We start from the raw sequence: 20,028 nt of genomic DNA on the forward strand, positions 1-20,028 counted from the left end.
TGCTTGATCTCACACCCTTTGAAAGGTCCAGTGGAAGAAATTTCAAACTTTCCCGAAGACCCGTGAGTCTGGGGAGAGGAAAACGTCAGGTATTTAGACTCTGGAAGCAGTTTAACATCATGCTAACGCAAAATAATTATTGCTTCTCCTGATAAATATCTCTTACATGGCTGTGTAGGATGCACAACTGATGTTGATAGGGATCACCCGCAAGCTGTTGGGATTGAGGCTTGCTATCACAGGAACCAAGTACACCTGGAACCACAGCTGAAAGCCTTCAGGCTTAAAGTCCTCAAATTGGGGTGCAAGGACTGTCAAGGTCAGGTTCAAGATGATGTCTCGTACAGCGGGATTTTTGATGAAGGTAACGTTTTTCTGGAAGCAAAAGAGTTGAAGTGGTAGTTTAGGACAATAAGTAAAATAAGGACAAGATTGGTGGCACATCCTTGTACTCTGAAGTATGAAAGTCAAGAACCAAGGCACTGGTGTCAACAAGTCAGTAAAGAATCGTATCAGAAATTCATTATTTGAATCTAAATTTGGCCCCTAGAGAGATTGCTGGAGTCCCGGTGAGAATTTACCCGGGTAGCTTGTTAGCAAACTCCGAGGGACGAAAATGAGATGGAGTAAGTGTGAAGCATTTACCTGCTTGTTGATTTTTGTAAATGTCTGGAAAAACTGAGTGATCTGCAGGTCATCGCCGGACTCGGTCAAGTTTGTGAGCACCACCCTTACGAGGGTGGGGTCCTCCAAAGCACCGCTGTCTGGATCCAGTATCAGCTCAGCCTTCTGTTGCGGTGAGAGGACACCCACAACCGTCTCCTGATAATATAAAGCAGGAGCATGGATGAATTTGGTTCTCTTTATGACACGGCAGAACCATCCATTCGTGGACCTGCCCGTTACTAAATGTTGTGCCGCTTTTCTCAGAGAAGATTGGTCGTGAAATACGTGACTTACCTGAGAGAGGTTAAAGACTTTGAGGTCAGAGTATGGTGTGTACTGAGAAAATGGACCCAAGTTTGTTTCAATCCATTCTGCATCACTCTTGATTCCCTGCCTGCAAGCTGAGGTACGCATAGACATGGTAGAATATTCACAACTTAGCAAGCAGCTTCTTTTCATCGATCAAACAACATGAGGTAATATTTTCTTCTCAGTTCTGTTTGGGCATACTTTTTCACAAAGTCACTGCCTTGGCATGTTTGAAGTTTTTTCTTTTTTTAGGCCTACCTGGTGTATTGATGACACTGGCAGATTGTTTCAGATAGCCCAGCAGAGCATTTGCGATTCCTTGAAGTCTCTGCACGGGTATGGCAGGGAAAACTTTGGCAATCCCTCTGACACTGCAAAGATTGGAACAAAACTTTCTTACACAGTCCCTGAAAAGGAGCTAGCCTAGTAATTTGATGCATGGAAGTCCTGGTTGATCCTAAAATGCTACTCACACAATGTGATAGTTTGTGCAGTTTATGCCTGAGGTTGCATTCCTGAGCATCTGTGGACGGAAACTTCCAAGGATGGGAACCAGTCTGACGTTGAACCAAAAATCAAAGTCATCTCTGTTGAAGCCCGAGAAAAGAGGACCGATGATGACGAAGGTCCTGTCCATGCACCGATCTCTCACGGCTGGTGTGAATTCTGGGACCTGTCACGTTACGGCACAGAAAGAATCAGACTCCGTACAATTTCTATGTCGCAAGTACACCATACAGGATGTTTGAAAGGTGGAAAGGTAGGTTGGATATTGTCAATTAGTTCCCAAAAAAAGATGCAGAGTTTTAGATACCCTTCTGAGGTCTGAGAACGTTAAGTTGTAAGTCTGATTTTGTCTTTCTTCCTGCACTGAAAAGTGAGGCTCACCTTTCCATTTGCGTTCAGCTGTGTCAGGAATTCATCCACATTTTTCAGAGCATTACCATCCTCAAGTCGGTCAAAGACACGATCGATAAGATCTGTGTCATTGGATTTCTCTGAGCTCAGTAATAACTGCGCCACCTGAGAGGGAGCGAGCTCTGACAGGATTTCAATCTGAAAAAATGGAAATCAATATGAAGGTAAACAAAAGTCACGCCAAAACCTAAGGACAAATGATGTTTGAAAGAAGAACTAAACAACTGCAGTGGGAACTCACGCTGGAGAAGTTTGGATATAGGGCTTGCAAATCCTGTAGGGTGGCAAATTCAGAAAAGCTACCAAGGTTTGCCTGTAGCCAGTCCTGACTACCATTGACAGATGAAACACAGCCAGGATCTGCAAAAAGGAAGCGGAGACATTGCTTAGATATTAACAGCACACGCTATCAAGACATTACCAAACGTAGCCCGATAACCTGCCCATACCTGATGAATCATTTTTTGACAGGAATGGTTTGATGAAATGAGTGAAGACTGTTCGCTGTCTGTTGGTGTCCATAAAGGCCCTTTGGTTGCTGAATGCCTTGATGCTAAAACACAAGGGAAGATTTTTAACATCGCAACATCCTAGTGTTTTTCTGTTGTGTTGTTTACAGTGGTGAATTAAATATGAATTTCTAAACACACTTACACAGTCTGGTACGTCAAGCAACTGAAGTTGTTGGAGCTCAGGCAGAATAGGAAGTTTGTGGATGGAGAAGCCAGGAATGGGCGGATCTTTTTCTGGAACCAATCGGCGATGAAATCTTTACTCTGTAGTTGTGCCTGCCCGAAGCTGGAGAGTCTGACCTCTCCCAGAGCTTCAAGAGCATTTGACAAGGCTTGGTTGCTGTTGTTAGGGGCCTAGAATTGGGGAAAAAATTGGTTGGATATAGAAGTCCCACAGGAATGCAATCGATGTTGTGAAATTATGGGACTGGATTTACAGTGGTGGTGAATGTCTCGAGAGCCTGGTCCAGAGCAGGAGCAGCTTTTTGGAAGAAAAGCTTCCAGACTTCTACCGGGTAAGTCCTTTGGCTTTCCAGAGAGCATTTCAACAGTGAGGCCAAGTTTCTTTGTGTGAGATGCTCAGCCTTGGAAAAAAAAAAATGACAAGAAATGTAAACATGGCAGAGCCTATGGAGATTTGTCTGAAGATTATAATGTAAGAAATGGCCGATTGTTTTATAGGACCGGCAGCTTATATTAAACAGTCCTACCAAGGAACAGGCATGTTCAGTGATGGTGAGATTGCACAGGGCTGTAGAGGAATTGTCAGCTGCCAGTGTCTGCTGGACTTGTGATCTGAAGAAAAGAATAAAAAACAAACCCATGGTCACCTTAGTTCCACTGTGAAAAAGAACATGCAAATTCAGGATTGTGTAAAACAGTAATCCACCCACCTATTGACTGCAGCACAGATGAGGTTCTCTGTGAAACAAACATAATTGTGTATCAGATAAGGGTACTTCACAATGCGATTGTGTAATTACAGTGGAATTGAGTGATATTTCTGGAGACACTTACCATCAACAGGTGTATCCTTGCACTGGAGACAAATAAAGCAACATGTGTTAGGGTAGTGGACAAAGCTTCATGAACTTTTAATACCTTGACATAGCTGCCAGTGAAAAGTTAGTGTGCCATACTTGTGTCTTGTAAAATGTCATGAAACAATGTCTAATCTCTGTGATATGTCTGTAGTAATGAACTTACCATGAAAGAATCTGGTACTGAGCAACCTGTTTGAGAGAAAAAGGGAAATGAGTTAGTGTATTTATTTATTTCCATCTGTATGGTAGCTCTGGGCTTTCTTGAAGGTGCTCGTCAGCAAAGCATTATTGACACGTACGTGGGAAGGTCTTTTTGAGGGATTCCATGCTTGATCTCACACCCTTTGAAAGGTCCAGTGGAAGAAATTTCAAACTTTCCCGAAGACCCGTGAGTCTGGGGAGAGGAAAACGTCAGGTATTTAGACTCTGGAAGCAGTTTAACATCATGCTAACGCAAAATAATTATTGCTTCTCCTGATAAATATCTCTTACATGGCTGTGTAGGATGCACAACTGATGTTGATAGGGATCACCCGCAAGCTGTTGGGATTGAGGCTTGCTATCACAGGAACCAAGTACACCTGGAACCACAGCTGAAAGCCTTCAGGCTTAAAGTCCTCAAATTGGGGTGCAAGGACTGTCAAGGTCAGGTTCAAGATGATGTCTCGTACAGCGGGATTTTTGATGAAGGTAACGTTTTTCTGGAAGCAAAAGAGTTGAAGTGGTAGTTTAGGACAATAAGTAAAATAAGGACAAGATTGGTGGCACATCCTTGTACTCTGAAGTATGAAAGTCAAGAACCAAGGCACTGGTGTCAACAAGTCAGTAAAGAATCGTATCAGAAATTCATTATTTGAATCTAAATTTGGCCCCTAGAGAGATTGCTGGAGTCCCGGTGAGAATTTACCCGGGTAGCTTGTTAGCAAACTCCGAGGGACGAAAATGAGATGGAGTAAGTGTGAAGCATTTACCTGCTTGTTGATTTTTGTAAATGTCTGGAAAAACTGAGTGATCTGCAGGTCATCGCCGGACTCGGTCAAGTTTGTGAGCACCACCCTTACGAGGGTGGGGTCCTCCAAAGCACCGCTGTCTGGATCCAGTATCAGCTCAGCCTTCTGTTGCGGTGAGAGGACACCCACAACCGTCTCCTGATAATATAAAGCAGGAGCATGGATGAATTTGGTTCTCTTTATGACACGGCAGAACCATCCATTCGTGGACCTGCCCGTTACTAAATGTTGTGCCGCTTTTCTCAGAGAAGATTGGTTGTGAAATACGTGACTTACCTGAGAGAGGTTAAAGACTTTGAGGTCAGAATATGGTGTGTACTGAGAAAATGGACCCAAGTTTGTTTCAATCCATTCTGCATCACTCTTGATTCCCTGCCTGCAAGCTGAGGTACGCATAGACATGGTAGAATATTCACAACTTAGCAAGCAGCTTCTTTTCATCGATCAAACAACATGAGGTAATATTTTCTTCTCAGTTCTGTTTGGGCATACTTTTTCACAAAGTCACTGCCTTGGCATGTTTGAAGTTTTTTCTTTTTTTAGGCCTACCTGGTGTATTGATGACACTGGCAGATTGTTTCAGATAGCCCAGCAGAGCATTTGCGATTCCTTGAAGTCTCTGCACGGGTATGGCAGGGAAAACTTTGGCAATCCCTCTGACACTGCAAAGATTGGAACAAAACTTTCTTACACAGTCCCTGAAAAGGAGCTAGCCTAGTAATTTGATGCATGGAAGTCCTGGTTGATCCTAAAATGCTACTCACACAATGTGATAGTTTGTGCAGTTTATGCCTGAGGTTGCATTCCTGAGCATCTGTGGACGGAAACTTCCAAGGATGGGAACCAGTCTGACGTTGAACCAAAAATCAAAGTCATCTCTGTTGAAGCCCGAGAAAAGAGGACCGATGATGACGAAGGTCCTGTCCATGCACCGATCTCTCACGGCTGGTGTGAATTCTGGGACCTGTCACGTTACGGCACAGAAAGAATCAGACTCCGTACAATTTCTATGTCGCAAGTACACCATACAGGATGTTTGAAAGGTGGAAAGGTAGGTTGGATATTGTCAATTAGTTCCCAAAAAAAGATGCAGAGTTTTAGATACCCTTCTGAGGTCTGAGAACGTTAAGTTGTAAGTCTGATTTTGTCTTTCTTCCTGCACTGAAAAGTGAGGCTCACCTTTCCATTTGCGTTCAGCTGTGTCAGGAATTCATCCACATTTTTCAGAGCATTACCATCCTCAAGTCGGTCAAAGACACGATCGATAAGATCTGTGTCATTGGATTTCTCTGAGCTCAGTAATAACTGCGCCACCTGAGAGGGAGCGAGCTCTGACAGGATTTCAATCTGAAAAAATGGAAATCAATATGAAGGTAAACAAAAGTCACGCCAAAACCTAAGGACAAATGATGTTTGAAAGAAGAACTAAACAACTGCAGTGGGAACTCACGCTGGAGAAGTTTGGATATAGGGCTTGCAAATCCTGTAGGGTGGCAAATTCAGAAAAGCTACCAAGGTTTGCCTGTAGCCAGTCCTGACTACCATTGACAGATGAAACACAGCCAGGATCTGCAAAAAGGAAGCGGAGACATTGCTTAGATATTAACAGCACACGCTATCAAGACATTACCAAACGTAGCCCGATAACCTGCCCATACCTGATGAATCATTTTTTGACAGGAATGGTTTGATGAAATGAGTGAAGACTGTTCGCTGTCTGTTGGTGTCCATAAAGGCCCTTTGGTTGTTGAATGCCTTGATGCTAAAACATAAGGGAAGGTTTTTAACATCGCAACATCCTAGTGTTTTTCTGTTGTGTTGTTTACAGTGGTGAATTAAATATGAATTTCTAAACACACTTACACAGTCTGGTACGTCAAGCAACTGAAGTTGTTGGAGCTCAGGCAGAACAGGAAGTTTGTGGATGGAGAAGCCAGGAATGGGCGGATCTTTTTCTGGAACCAATCGGCGATGAAATCTTTACTCTGTAGTTGTGCCTGCCCGAAGCTGGAGAGTCTGACCTCTCCCAGAGCTTCAAGAGCATTTGACAAGGCTTGGTTGCTGTTGTTAGGGGCCTAGAATTGGGGAAAAAATTGGTTGGATATAGAAGTCCCACAGGAATGCAATCGATGTTGTGAAATTATGGGACTGGATTTACAGTGGTGGTGAATGTCTCGAGAGCCTGGTCCAGAGCAGGAGCAGCTTTTTGGAAGAAAAGCTTCCAGACTTCTACCGGGTAAGTCCTTTGGCTTTCCAGAGAGCATTTCAACAGTGAGGCCAAGTTTCTTTGTGTGAGATTCTCAGCCTTGGGAAAAAAAAATGACAAGAAATGTAAACATGGCAGAGCCTATGGAGATTTGTCTGAAGATTATAATGTAAGAAATGGCCGATTGTTTTATAGGACCGGCAGCTTATATTAAACAGTCCTACCAAGGAACAGGCATGTTCAGTGATGGTGAGATTGCACAGGGCTGTAGAGGAATTGTCAGCTGCCAGTGTCTGCTGGACTTGTGATCTGAAGAAAAGAATAAAAAACAAACCCATGGTCACCTTAGTTCCACTGTGAAAAAGAACATGCAAATTCAGGATTGTGTAAAACAGTAATCCACCCACCTATTGACTGCAGCACAGATGAGGTTCTCTGTGAAACAAACATAATTGTGTATCAGATAAGGGTACTTCACAATGCGATTGTGTAATTACAGTGGAATTGAGTGATATTTCTGGAGACACTTACCATCAACAGGTGTATCCTTGCACTGGAGACAAATAAAGCAACATGTGTTAGGGTAGTGGACAAAGCTACATGAACTTTTAATACCTTGGCATAGCTGCCAGTGAAAAGTTAGTGTGCCATACTTGTGTCTTGTAAAATGTCATGAAACAATGTCTAATCTCTGTGATATGTCTGTAGTAATGAACTTACCATGAAAGAATCTGGTACTGAGCAACCTGTTTGAGAGAAAAAGGGAAATGAGTTAGTGTATTTATTTATTTCCATCTGTATGGTAGCTCTGGGCTTTCTTGAAGGTGCTCGTCAGCAAAGCATTATTGACACGTACGTGGGAAGGTCTTTTTGAGGGATTCCATGCTTGATCTCACACCCTTGGAAAGGTCCAGTGGAAGAATTTTCAAACTTTCCCGAAGACCCGTGAGTCTGAGGAGAGGAAAACGTCAGGTATTTAGACTCTGGAAGCAGTTTAACATCATGCTAACTCAAAATAATCATTGCTTCTCCTGATAAATATCTCTTACATGGCTGTGTAGGATGCACAACTGATGTTGATAGGGATCACCCGCAAGCTGTTGGGATTGAGGCTTGCTATCACAGGAACCAAGTACACCTGGAACCACAGCTGAAAGCCTTCAGGCTTAAAGTCCTCAAATTGGGGCGCAAGGACTGTCAAGGTCAGGTTCAAGATGATGTCTCGTACAGCGGGATTTTTGATGAAGGTAACGTTTTTCTGGAAGCAAAAGAGTTGAAGTGGTAGTTTAGGACAATAAGGAAAATAAGGACAAGATTGGTGGCACATCCTTGTACTCTGAAGTATGAAAGTCAGGAACCAAGGCACTGGTGTCAACAAGTCGGTAAAGAATCATATCAGAAATCCATTATTTGAATTCAAATTTGGCCTCTAGAGAGATTGCTGGAGTCCCGGTGAGAATTTACCCGGGTCGCTTGTTAGCAAACTCCAAGGGACGAAAATGAGATGGAGTAAGTGTGAAGCATTTACCTGCTTGTTGATTTTTGTAAATGTCTGGAAAAACTGAGTGATCTGCAGGTCATCGCCAGACTCGGTCAAGTTTGTGAGTACCACCCTTACGAGGGTGGGGTCCTCCAAAGCACCGCTGTCTGGATCCAGTATCAGCTCAGCCTTCTGTTGCGGTGAGAGGACACCCACAACCGTCTCCTGATAATATAAAGCAGGAGCATGGATGAATTTGGTTCTCTTTATGACACGGCAGAACCATCCATTCGTGGACCTGCCCGTTTCTAAATGTTGTGCCGCTTTTCTCTGAGAAGATTGGTTGTGAAATACGTGACTTACCTGAGAGAGGTTAAAGACTTTGAGGTCAGAATATGGTGTGTACTGAGAAAATGGACCCAAGTTTGTTTCAATCCATTCTGCATCACTCTTGATTCCCTGCCTGCAAGCTGAGGTACGCATAGACATGGTAGAATATTCACAACTTAGCAAGCAGCTTCTTTTCATCGATCAAACAACATGAGGTTATATTTCCTTCTCAGTTCTGTTTGGGCACACTTTTTCCCAAATTCCCTGCCTTGGCATGTTTGAAGTTTTTTCTTTTTTTTAGGCCTACCTGGTGTATTGATGACACTGGCAGATTGTTTCAGATAGCCCAGCAGAGCATTTGCGATTCCTTGAAGTCTCTGCACGGGTATGGCAGGGAAAACTTTGGCAATCCCTCTGACACTGCAAAGATTGGAACAAAACTTTCTTACACAGTCCCTGAAAAGGAGCTAGCCTAGTAATTTGATGCATGGAAGTCCTGGTTGATCCTAAAATGCTACTCACACAATGTGATAGTTTGTGCAGTTTATGCCTGAGGTTGCATTCCTGAGCATCTGTGGACGGAAACTTCCAAGGATGGGAACCAGTCTGACGTTGAACCAAAAATCAAAGTCATCTCTGTTGAAGCCCGAGAAAAGAGGACCGATGATGACGAAGGTCCTGTCCATGCACCGATCTCTCACGGCTGGTGTGAATTCTGGGACCTGTCACGTTACGGCACAGAAAGAATCAGACTCCGTACAATTTCTATGTTGCAAGTACACCATACAGGATGTTTGAAAGGTGGAAAGGTAGGTTGGATATTGTCAATTAGTTCCCAAAAAAAGATGCAGAGTTTTAGATACCCTTCTGAGGTCTGAGAACGTTAAGTTGTAAGTCTGATTTTGTCTTTCTTCCTGCACTGAAAAGTGAGGCTCACCTTTCCATTTGCGTTCAGCTGTGTCAGGAATTCATCCACATTTTTCAGAGCATTACCATCCTCAAGTCGGTCAAAGACACGATCGATAAGATCTGTGTCATTGGATTTCTCTGAGCCCAGTAATAACTGCGCCACCTGAGAGGGAGCGAGCTCTGACAGGATTTCAATCTGAAAAAATGGATATCAAAATGAAGGTAAACAAAAGTCACACCAAAACCTGAGGACAAATGATGTTTGAAAGAAGAACTAAACAACTGCAGTGGGAACTCACGCTGGAGAAGTTTGGATATAGGGCTTGCAAATCCTGTAGGGTGGCAAATTCAGAAAAGCTACCAAGGTTTGCCTGTAGCCAGTCCTGACTACCATTGACAGATGAAACACAGCCAGGATCTGCAAAAAGAAAGCGGAGACATTGCTTAGATATTAACAGCACACGCTATCAAGACATTACCAAACGTAGCCCGATAACCTGCCCATACCTGATGAATCATTTTTTGACAGGAATGGTTTGATGAAATGAGTGAAGACTGTTCGCTGTCTGTTGGTGTCCATAAAGGCCCTTTGGTTGCTGAATGCCTTGATGCTAAAACGTAAGGGAAGATTTTTAACATTGCAACATCCGAGTGTTTTCCTGTTGTGTTGTTTACAGTGGTGAATTAAATATGAATTTCTAAACACACTTACACAGTCTGGTACGTCAAGCAACTGAAGTTGTTGGAGCTCAGGCAGAATAGGAAGTTTGTGGATGGAGAAGCCAGGAATGGGCGGATCTTTTTCTGGAACCAATCGGCGATGAAATCTTTACTCTGTAGTTGTGCCTGCCCGAAGCTGGAGAGTCTGACCTCTCCCAGAGCTTCAAGAGCATTAGACAAGGCTTGGTTGCTGTTGTTAGGGGCCTAGAATTGGGGGAAAAATTGGTTGGATATAGAATTCCCACAGGAATGCAATCGATGTTGTGAAATTATGGGACTGGATTTACAGTGGTGGTGAATGTCTCGAGAGCCTGGTCCAGAGCAGGAGCAGCTTTTTGGAAGAAAAGCTTCCAGACTTCTACCGGGTAAGTCCTTTGGCTTTCCAGAGAGCATTTCAACAGTGAGGCCAAGTTTCTTTGTGTGAGATTCTCAGCCTTGTGGAAAAAAAATGACAAGAAATGTAAACATGGCAGAGCCTATGGAGATTTGTCTGAAGATTATAATGTAAGAAATGGCCGATTGTTTTATAGGACCGGCAGCTTATATTAAACAGTCCTACCAAGGAACAGGCATGTTCAGTGATGGTGAGATTGCACAGGGCTGTAGAGGAATTGTCAGCTGCCAGTGTCTGCTGGACTTGTGATCTGAAGAAAAGAATAAAAAACAAACCCATGGTCACCTTAGTTCCACTGTGAAGAAGAACATGTAAATTCAGGATTGTGTAAAACAGTAATCCACCCACTTATTGACTGCAGCACAGATGAGGTTCTCTGTGAAACAAACATAATTGTGTATCAGATAAGGGTACTTCACAATGCAATTGTGTAATTACAGTGGAATTGAGTGATATTTCTGGAGACACTTACCATCAACAGGTGTATCCTTGCACTGGAGACAAATAAAGCAACATGTGTTAGGGTAGTGGACAAAGCTACATGAACTTTTAATACCTTGACATAGCTGCCAGTGAAAAGTTAGTGTGCCATACTTGTGTCTTGTAAAATGCCATGAAACAATGTCTAATCTCTGTGATATGTCTGTAGTAATGAACTTACCATGAAAGAATCTGGTACTGAGCAACCTGTTTGAGAGAAAAAGGGAAATGAGTTAGTGTATTTATTTATTTCCATCTGTATGGTAGCTCTGGGCTTTCTTGAAGGTGCTCGTCAGCAAAGCATTATTGACACGTACGTGGGAAGGTCTTTTTGAGGGATTCCATGCTTGATCTCACACCCTTGGAAAGGTCCAGTGGAAGAAATTTCAAACTTTCCCGAAGACCCGTGAGTCTGAGGAGAGGAAAACGTCAGGTATTTTGACTCTGGAAGCAGTTTAACATCATGCTAACTCAAAATAATCATTGCTTCTCCTGATAAATATCTCTTACATGGCTGTGTAGGATGCACAACTGATGTTGATAGGGATCACCCGCAAGCTGTTGGGATTGAGGCTTGCTATCACAGGAACCAAGTACACCTGGAACCACAGCTGAAAGCCTTCAGGCTTAAAGTCCTCAAATTGGGGCGCAAGGACTGTCAAGGTCAGGTTCAAGATGATGTCTCGTACAGCGGGATTTTTGATGAAGGTAACGTTTTTCTGGAAGCAAAAGAGTTGAAGTGGTAGTTTAGAACAATAAGGAAAATAAGGACAAGATTGGTGGCACATCCTTGTACTCTGAAGTATGAAAGTCAGGAACCAAGGCACTGGTGTCAACAAGTCGGTAAAGAATCATATCAGAAATCCATTATTTGAATTTAAATTTGGCCCCTAGAGAGATTGCCGGAGTCCCGGTGAGAATTTACCCGGGTCGCTTGTTAGCAAACACCGAGGGACGAAAATGAGATGGAGTAAGTGTGAAGCATTTACCTGCTTGTTGATTTTTGTAAATGTCTGGAAAAACTGAGTGATCTGCAGGTCATCGCCAGACGCGGTCAAGTTTGTGAGCACCACCCTTACGAGGGTGGGGTCCTCCAAAGCACCGCTGTCTGGATCCAGTATCAGCTCAGCCTTCTGTTGCGGTGAGAGGACACCCACAACCGTCTCCTGATAATATAAAGCAGGAGCATGGATGAATTTGGTTCTCTTTATGACACGGCAGAACCATCCATTCGTGGACCTGCCCGTTTCTAAATGTTGTGCCGCTTTTCTCTGAGAAGATTGGTTGTGAAATACGTGACTTACCTGAGAGAGGTTAAAGACTTTGAGGTCAGAATATGGTGTGTACTGAGAAAATGGACCCAAGTTTGTTTCAATCCATTCTGCATCACTCTTGATTCCCTGCCTGCAAGCTGAGGTACGCATAGACATGGTAGAATATTCACAACTTAGCAAGCAGCTTCTTTTCATCGATCAAACAACATGAGGTAATATTTTCTTCTCAGTTCTGTTTGGGCACACTTTTTCCCAAATTCACTGCCTTGGCATGTTTGAAGTTTTTTCTTTTTTTAGGCCTACCTGGTGTATTGATGACACTGGCAGATTGTTTCAGATAGCCCAGCAGAGCATTTGCGATTCCTTGAAGTCTCTGCACGGGTATGGCAGGGAAAACTTTGGCAATCCCTCTGACACTGCAAAGATTGGAACAAAACTTTCTTACACAGTCCCTGAGAATGACCTAGCCTAGTAATTTGATGCATGGAAGTCCTGGTTGATCCTAAAATGCTACTCACACAATGTGATAGTTTGTGCAGTTTATGCCTGAGGTTGCATTCCTGAGCATCTGTGGACGGAAACTTCCAAGGATGGGAACCAGTCTGACATTGAACCAAAAATCAAAGTCATCTCTGTTGAAGCCCGAGAAAAGAGGACCGATGATGACGAAGGTCCTGTCCATGCACCGATCTCTCACGGCTGGTGTGAATTCTGGGACCTGTCACGTTACGGCACAGAAAGAATCAGACTCCGTACAATTTTTATGAGGTGGTACACTGTGGGATTTTTAAAAGTTTGCACTTCATGACATGTTCTTATGAGGACTGTTAAAACAAGTTGGTTCACAACTGAAGTCATGGATGCAAGCGGCTGAAATGAGTTTCCTTCAGAGGCGGGCTGGGATCAGCCTTAGAGATAGGGGTAGGAGCTCCACCATCCTATTTGGATTCCTCCTGGTCGCCTCCCTTTGGAGATTTTTTTGGGCACGTCCAACTGGGAGGAGGCCCCGGGACAGACCCAGAACTCACTGGAGTGATAAACATCCCATATGACCTGGGAATGCCTCAGGATCCAAAGGGGGAGCTGGAGAGTGTTGCTGGGGAGAGGGATGTCTGGATTTCCCTCCTGGACCTGCTGCCTCCATAACCCAACCTCAGATAAGAGGAAGGTATGGATGGATGGATGGATGGATGGATATTTTACCTTCATCTTTTTTAAATAATTAATTGCTGGGTTTTAGTTTTGTTGATAATGTTTACGTGGTATAACTTGTACAGTACTTTGTGAAACTCAGGTCATTTTAAATGTGCTCAAGAGATAAAGTTGAACTTTAATTAACAAATTAACTTTTATATTTTATATTTTAGTTCCATAAAAATGATTCAGTGGTTTAGATACCAGTCTCAGTACTAAGAACAGTTGGTTCTAAGTCCCGGATTGTACTTATTAACAAACTTTAAAGTATAGCTTACCCGTGCATTTAAGGTCAGCTGTTTCAGGAATACATTCACATTTTCCAGAGCGTTGCCAACCTCAAGTCGGTCGAAGGCCAGATCGATGATGCCCGTGTCATTCAGGGTCTCTGAGTTCAGGATGAACTGGGCCATCTTGGAGGTATTGAGCTTTTTAAATGTTTCAGCCTACAAAAAGGAAATCAGTACATGATCATTCAGGAAAAATAAGTTATTTTGGGACAATAGTTCAGCTTCTGCTGCAGAAACTCACGATGGAGAAGTTTGGATTGAGGGCTTGCAAATCCTCTATGGATGCAAAGCTAAAGAAGAAGCCGAGGTTTGCATTCATCCACTCTTGAGTGTCATTGAAAGATGAGACGCAGCCAGGATCTGCCCAAAGAAAACAAAAAGAAAGGAAAGAATCAAAGAGACTGGCTGGATGAACATCAACACATTACTAAATTGAGCCTGAGAGCCAGCCTTTACAAAAGCTTTGTTCTTGTCTGCAGATAAGTTGTGTTTATTAAAGCTGCAGTCTGCAGGAATTGTTGTTGTCATACGTAAAGTCCTAATTTTTGGCATTTTAAGAGTTTACATGATCTATCAGAACGCTTGAAGTTGAAAACGGTGACCTCCGTAGTCGCAAAATGCAAGAAATGCTTATTTTTTAACCGAAAAATAAAATGTTATTCAACTTCCTGTCCCGCCCCATCAAAACACATGAGAACTCGTGCACGTAGACGTGCACGCCAGATGCGCTTACACGACTCCTCATTCATCAACTCACCTGTCATTTGCGATCATGGAAGACACAGTAAGTAGACTAGCCCGTAATGAAGTTCAATAGTCCAGATAAATAAGCGTGGGGACGAGCCTACCTTGTATCGCGCGTGCACAATCAGTGATTGACAGGCAGCAGAGCCCAGCTCGTAAACCTGATTGGTTACCTTTTACCGGTCCGGTCTGCAATTTTGTAAACAAACCTGCTGGCTTTGGAGGGACCTAGCGGGACATATAGGGGACCTAGAGAACTCTTTTTTTTTTTGTATTGGGGTATTTAATGTACTACTTTCAGAATCCCCGGACAGTTCCAGGCATTATGCTTGAAAAAGAGTTGCAGACTGCAGCTTTAATGTGTTTCTCTTAGTTAAAGGGAAGTTTTCTCTTTGTTGTTACCTGTTGAATCCTTTCTTGACAGAAACGCTTTGATGAAGTTATCGTAGATTAATTTTCCATCCAATCCTGGAGATTTCTCCAGTTCTGAACTCATAGATTTCACCCTTGAAAATACAATAACATAACTTTTTCTTTAACAACATAAACATGTAAATCAAAGAGTCATTGAACAGTAATGGTAATCACATTTATATCAAACCTTTTTAATTTTGTAGGAACCCATTTTAATGTAACCTCATGAACTCAGCACAGTTACTCTAGTTAGTTACTTTAAATTAAGGACTTTCTTCCTTTCTACTGAGTCAAGCTGCAGCATGACTGGAGTTCAGTCAGTTTTAGGTTTATGTGTAAAACAGAAATTAATTCACTCACAGTTCCTGGAAGGAGCTGCAGCTGAAGCTCTGATTGGCGAGCTGGATGAGGAGGCCTTCAGTGACAAACGGCAGAACAGGAACCATCTTCAGTGAGAACCACAGTCTGATGGACTCAGGGTCGCTGAAGTTAAGCAGACGTAGGCTCTCCTGGACTCCAAATACATCCAGAACATCCATTCTAGACTCATTGGTGCCCTGTGGTAAAACAAAGTTTTAAATTAATATTTGTAAAAAAACTGTAAATCTCAGACACAATACAGCGCATTTACGAATATTATAATTTGCTTTGATAAACAAAGTGGCACCTGATATGAGCCCCAGACTAAAGCGTCAGTAATTATTCTCATCATTTATTCATCTTAAAAAACTTTCTCACTTTCATTAAATTGTAACTATGTGTTTCACACGTGTTTAAGAAGATAAAAAGATAGTTCACTTAATTACCAGGTCTAAGAAGACTTTTAAAGTCGACTCTACGATCTGCCGGAGGTTTCGTTCCACCTCTTTGGACTTTCCCCCTGACAGGCTTTCATTTTTACCCCTTTTACAGGACAGCTCTCCAACCAGTTTGTCCACAGCCGCAGATATCTGCAAAAAACATCAACATTATGGGAAGTGTTACTTAGGTAAATGACCACAAGGGGGTGTCATTTTTTAACAATGCAGAAGGATAACTTTCTGACTTAACAAAGATTATTGGGAGTCTTTATAAACGCTTACACTGTGACTGACATCGCGTAGGTTTACTGCTTTGCAGGACTCCTTAAAAACTCTATAAGAATAGAATAAAAAAAACAGTAATTTAACTATTAATGATCATTGAAATAGTATTCCTGCTGAAGGTGAAAGTATGAAAATATTTATCATGCTGACCCGAACTCAGGTGGTTGAAAACCTGAACCTATAAGGGTGGAAAACGGAGAAAAAGAAATGCTTTAACTTTAACAGTTTTCTTCTTTTTTAATATTGTCACTGTTTTTTTTTTATAATAAATAGTTTGTCCTTACCTTGTGTTGTGTTGGGCTGTGAATTGAATTTATAGCACAAAATATTAATCTACCTTTTCACAGTTGTGTATTTTTGTTGCAATTAATATGACTCATACTTACAGTTGAAGAGGCCGACAACAACATGCAAACTGAGGGACCACAAAAAGATTTTAATCAGCATATTCTTCATGTTTCGATGACAAAAGGGAAACAAAACTTAATGATTTCTCTCTGAATATCGGAGGAGACTTACCGACTGTCGAGAGTAGCAGAACTGAGGCTCTGGGGCCTCCCATTGTGAAAACTCTGCACACCCTAGCGATTCTCAGCTTTTTTCAACTGGCATTTTATACCAAGAAGTTTAGCTGAAAATACTGGAAAAAGCAAAATTACACAATAATATTTCAGATTTGTTTTCTGTTCATTTATTAAGTTATAAACCACATGTCTTGTTAAAATCTAACATAAAATCTGTATATTTTGATGGATTTCTTTGCTTAAAAGTAAAACAATTACGTCACCAAATACCCACGATTATATTTTCATTTCTATTAAAAATATGTTTTAGAAGCAAAATTATGTTCAAATTAACATCAAGTTATTTATAAGAAATTTCCAGAAACAACTGTCAAGATAACTGTTATTTCCTGATTCCTGCACAATTTAAAGAAAATATTAGATTGCACCTTCTGTTTCTATGATTCTGGAGCAGAAAGACAAACTAAAGAAAGATATGCAGCAGGTTGAGCTCACCTGTCTGAACGCCTTTGGTCTGTCACAGAAAAAGGGAAGGTCGCACTTAAGTCGCTATACACTGGGTGGAGCAACACAAATCAGCCAATCTCCGATATGAAGTTGAAGCTTAAACATGCACACAATGATCGGCATGTTGATTCCATTTGGGTGACACCATTTGAGAAAGCTTGTTGATCTGTTTTCAGACTGTATAGATGCTCAGAATCACAGAAAATCACACACAGATGTTATGATAAAATTCCAGATTAGAACTGCTGCTGTTCTTGCATATTTATTGGTGATTTTTTATCATGAATTGATATTTGACATAATATTGTTGATGATTTGTTTCCTGTAAAACAACCAATATGATTTCCAACCGTCAGTCTGCTGCGTCATTTTTGGTAATCAAATATTTGTGTGATTAACCAAAAACTATTTGAATTCTTACTGCATGTAAAAGACACCAAACCGTCGGTCACCACCTAGATATTTAACCGATCCATTTTGATCTTACATCCAGTTGTCTTTGTTGGTTCAACAGACGACACATCAGGCCACAAATTAGGACTGATGCTGGATTTGGCTTTTGTCATCCAACTACCTCTTTCCCAACACCAAGGTGCAAAGTTTTATACTCTATACATATAAATATGGTATCTAAAACAATGTTGCTGTAATGGACATATTGGATTATCCTAAAAGATGGTCCCTTTTCTCACCACGAGTTCATTTCCTTTAATCTAGATCAACTTGGAGTCAACGTGTTTTGAATTGAGTCAGCACTCCAGCGCCCTCAGGCCAGAGCACGAGTGCAATTCAGTAGCCTTTCTATTAATAATGCAACATTACAGTACAAACTGGTCAGCTGGATTTACAATATGAAATATATGGGTACTCAATATGTCATAAACCTTGAAGAAAACGGTCTCTAAAATGTGATATATAATATCATGGTGACGTTCATCCCAGCTTAAAAATGGAGCCGCCTCCAAAAGGTTTCCGTCAAAACCTTCTACTTTTCAACTTGGTGAAAAATCACCTTCGTCAACATGTTCATATGATGCGTTTTATGTTTTACCAAAACTATGACAAGCAAAATTAACTACAATACTTTGGCTGAGGACTTCCACTTTGAATTTGAAGAGCATTGCCCTCAGGCTCAGAAAGCTGAGGTCAGACCACTCCTTTAAGTATTTCTAAACTATTCGTAGGAGCCTGCACCAATCAATCCTGACAATAACTGGGTGGGGCTCCTGCAAGTTATTTGAGAAACAAATGAAAGAATGTGGAGAAGCAAGTGTTTTCTTAAGGGTGCTAAACTAGTCGAGTTGACATGTTCTGTTTATGACTGTGATGTCCGATCCAGAGATGTTAAACTGCAGCAGATTTGGATTCAGTTTATTTACAGAGATTTCCGTGTCCCATCAAAAAGGACAAGAGAGGACGCTGGTCTTCCTTTTTTAGAGAGCCGTTCAACAGGTTTAATCGATAAACAGCTTTGTTTTTGCATCTGAATTAAAAGGTTTGACATTGTTCCAACCATTTATGAGAAACAATACGGATATGAGCGGGCCTTTAATCAGTTTGTGTTAACCCATAAGGAACCCATGGTGACACAGGCCTGACAGACATATATAACTTTACAGGTCTTTGACACTTGGTGGTGGTACTTATTGGTCTATTTTATATTCCCTATAACCTTTCTTTAATGAAATGTGTTGAAATGTTTTCTCAAAGAGGTTCCAAGCTGCAGCCAGTAGTGGTTACTGTCATCTGTTCTTTATGGGTTGTTCGTTGTATTTAAAGCCCAGTGAGTGGCTTTGTAATCAGTACCATTGTATTAAAGCCTGGCCTTAAGAGAAGAAACTCTGTTTACATTACAACTTCATATTTCATTCTCACTTATTTACAAAAAACCTTCCAGTCACAGTGTGATTTATGTAATGCAGCCTATTCGGTGAAGGCTCCTTTGTCCAGACTGTATTTGTCTGTCAACACCAGTTTAACTAAGCATCAGTATGACAATGCTTGTTTTTTTCCATTTGAACAAAATGTTTGCAAGTTTAATATGATGATACATAGATTGTACCATTTTACATCTGTGTAACCAATATCAACTTAAGTTGGATAAAGTACCAGGCAACACTTGCACATATAACCATCTCACATCTAAATCTAAGAATAGCTTGTTGAGTGAAAGCAGTGTCACCCTATCGACCAACCATTTTCCTGCCCTGTTTTTTTCTGGGCATCAACTTTTTGTGAAATGACTCATGCACTTAAATCTATCTGCCTGCAGCGCTGTCCTGAGAAATCCTAGCCGCATGAGAAGAATCTGCCTCAGGGTCATGCTGTTCTTTTTGTACCAGTGTTTCTGTCTCTGTTATAACAACAGTTATAACAGATGCTTGCGTTTACCAGAGGTCATTACTAAGGGCTCACACAACAGCCCTGATAATTTCTGTGTCCATAAAATCATCCAGAAATGGTGGGAAAATGTCCTACCCGAGCAGAAAAACAATGGAAGTTAACATGAGGATGGGCATCATCGACGTTTTTAAGTAAAGAGCAGTTTTTACCTGCATTTGACCCCACGTTGACATTTGTTTATCAACGTATTTCCACTTTTTATCTATGCCAAGCTTTAAACAGCTTGTGAAGACAATACGACGACATCCTTAAATAAATGAAATAAAAGACTTATTTAATCTGGAGCTGGTCACATGCCAGTCAACAATAAGACACCTGTCAGCCACACCTGTGTGGTGCTCGTGACTGATGTGCTTCAACACACCCAGGCAATAAAACTGCAGCCAGACGGGAACTGTTTCAATTAGTAAAGCTTTTATTATGCCTTATGTCAGGGGTGTCGATTAGAAACCAAATGCAATAGAATTTCCTACTTGTTTCCACGTAGAATAGAATCTGAAAAAAGGTTAGATGAAAAAGAGGATATGAGATGACTCATCGTATACAGCGCAGGATTTCATCGCATTTCAGAACTCCTAGAAAGTTGTATAAATTCCCAAAAGTCCAAATCAGTCAC

The 20,028-nt window shown here is 41.6% G+C and overlaps 3 protein-coding genes and 2 long non-coding RNA genes across 5 annotated transcripts; all 5 read right to left on the minus strand.

Annotated features, from left to right (window-relative positions):
* Positions 1-305: 305 nt before the first annotated feature.
* Positions 306-1,064, minus strand: LOC142366453 (uncharacterized). The gene is made up of 3 exons (XR_012766820.1): positions 961-1,064; positions 646-822; positions 306-375 (listed from the first exon to the last, which is right to left on the minus strand). It is a non-coding gene; the product is annotated as an uncharacterized LOC142366453 (long non-coding RNA).
* A 116-nt stretch (positions 1,065-1,180) lies between these two features.
* Positions 1,181-3,514, minus strand: LOC142366663 (uncharacterized). The gene is made up of 9 exons (XM_075448621.1): positions 3,507-3,514; positions 3,116-3,200; positions 2,843-2,989; positions 2,548-2,759; positions 2,343-2,446; positions 2,135-2,253; positions 1,864-2,031; positions 1,449-1,648; positions 1,181-1,346 (listed from the first exon to the last, which is right to left on the minus strand). The coding sequence occupies exons 1-9, from the start codon at positions 3,512-3,514 to the stop codon at positions 1,181-1,183; spliced, it is 1,209 nt and encodes a 402-aa protein (XP_075304736.1).
* Positions 3,515-4,954: 1,440 nt separating this feature from the next.
* Positions 4,955-6,203, minus strand: LOC142366665 (uncharacterized). Its single transcript, XM_075448622.1, has 5 exons — positions 6,117-6,203; positions 5,909-6,027; positions 5,638-5,805; positions 5,223-5,422; positions 4,955-5,120 (listed from the first exon to the last, which is right to left on the minus strand). The coding sequence occupies exons 1-5, from the start codon at positions 6,187-6,189 to the stop codon at positions 4,955-4,957; spliced, it is 726 nt and encodes a 241-aa protein (XP_075304737.1). The 5' UTR covers positions 6,190-6,203.
* A 176-nt stretch (positions 6,204-6,379) lies between these two features.
* LOC142366739 (uncharacterized) lies at positions 6,380-6,974 on the minus strand. The gene is made up of 3 exons (XR_012766863.1): positions 6,889-6,974; positions 6,617-6,763; positions 6,380-6,533 (listed from the first exon to the last, which is right to left on the minus strand). It is a non-coding gene; the product is annotated as an uncharacterized LOC142366739 (long non-coding RNA).
* A 5,503-nt stretch (positions 6,975-12,477) lies between these two features.
* Positions 12,478-17,021, minus strand: LOC142366666 (uncharacterized). The gene is made up of 13 exons (XM_075448623.1): positions 16,998-17,021; positions 16,498-16,618; positions 16,365-16,393; positions 16,263-16,278; positions 16,129-16,156; positions 15,976-16,027; positions 15,700-15,843; positions 15,254-15,450; positions 14,882-14,985; positions 13,977-14,095; positions 13,724-13,891; positions 12,770-12,969; positions 12,478-12,667 (listed from the first exon to the last, which is right to left on the minus strand). The coding sequence occupies exons 2-13, from the start codon at positions 16,538-16,540 to the stop codon at positions 12,478-12,480; spliced, it is 1,290 nt and encodes a 429-aa protein (XP_075304738.1). The 5' UTR covers positions 16,541-16,618; positions 16,998-17,021.
* Positions 17,022-20,028: the final 3,007 nt, after the last annotated feature.

Source organism: Odontesthes bonariensis, chromosome 17 (genome assembly GCF_027942865.1).
Source record: "Odontesthes bonariensis isolate fOdoBon6 chromosome 17, fOdoBon6.hap1, whole genome shotgun sequence".
NCBI classification, from domain to species: Eukaryota; Metazoa; Chordata; class Actinopteri; order Atheriniformes; family Atherinopsidae; genus Odontesthes; species Odontesthes bonariensis.

Coding starts and splice junctions, on each gene's coding strand:
- LOC142366665 (XM_075448622.1), bottom strand. CDS start 6,189: ATGGACACCAACAGACAGCGAACAGTCTTCACTCATTTCATCAAACCA. Junction 6,028..6,116: donor GTCAAAAAATGATTCATCAG/GTATGGGCAGGT, acceptor TCCTTTTTGCAG/ATCCTGGCTGTGTTTCATCT. Junction 5,423..5,637: donor AGCTGAACGCAAATGGAAAG/GTGAGCCTCACT, acceptor GTAACGTGACAG/GTCCCAGAATTCACACCAGC.
- LOC142366666 (XM_075448623.1), bottom strand. CDS start 16,540: ATGGGAGGCCCCAGAGCCTCAGTTCTGCTACTCTCGACAGTCG. Junction 15,451..15,699: donor TAAAAGTCTTCTTAGACCTG/GTAATTAAGTGA, acceptor GTTTTACCACAG/GGCACCAATGAGTCTAGAAT. Junction 12,970..13,723: donor AGCTGACCTTAAATGCACGG/GTAAGCTATACT, acceptor GTAACGTGACAG/GTCCCAGAATTCACACCAGC.
- LOC142366663 (XM_075448621.1), bottom strand. Junction 1,649..1,863: donor AGCTGAACGCAAATGGAAAG/GTGAGCCTCACT, acceptor GTAACGTGACAG/GTCCCAGAATTCACACCAGC. Junction 1,347..1,448: donor TGCACAAACTATCACATTGT/GTGAGTAGCATT, acceptor CAATCTTTGCAG/TGTCAGAGGGATTGCCAAAG.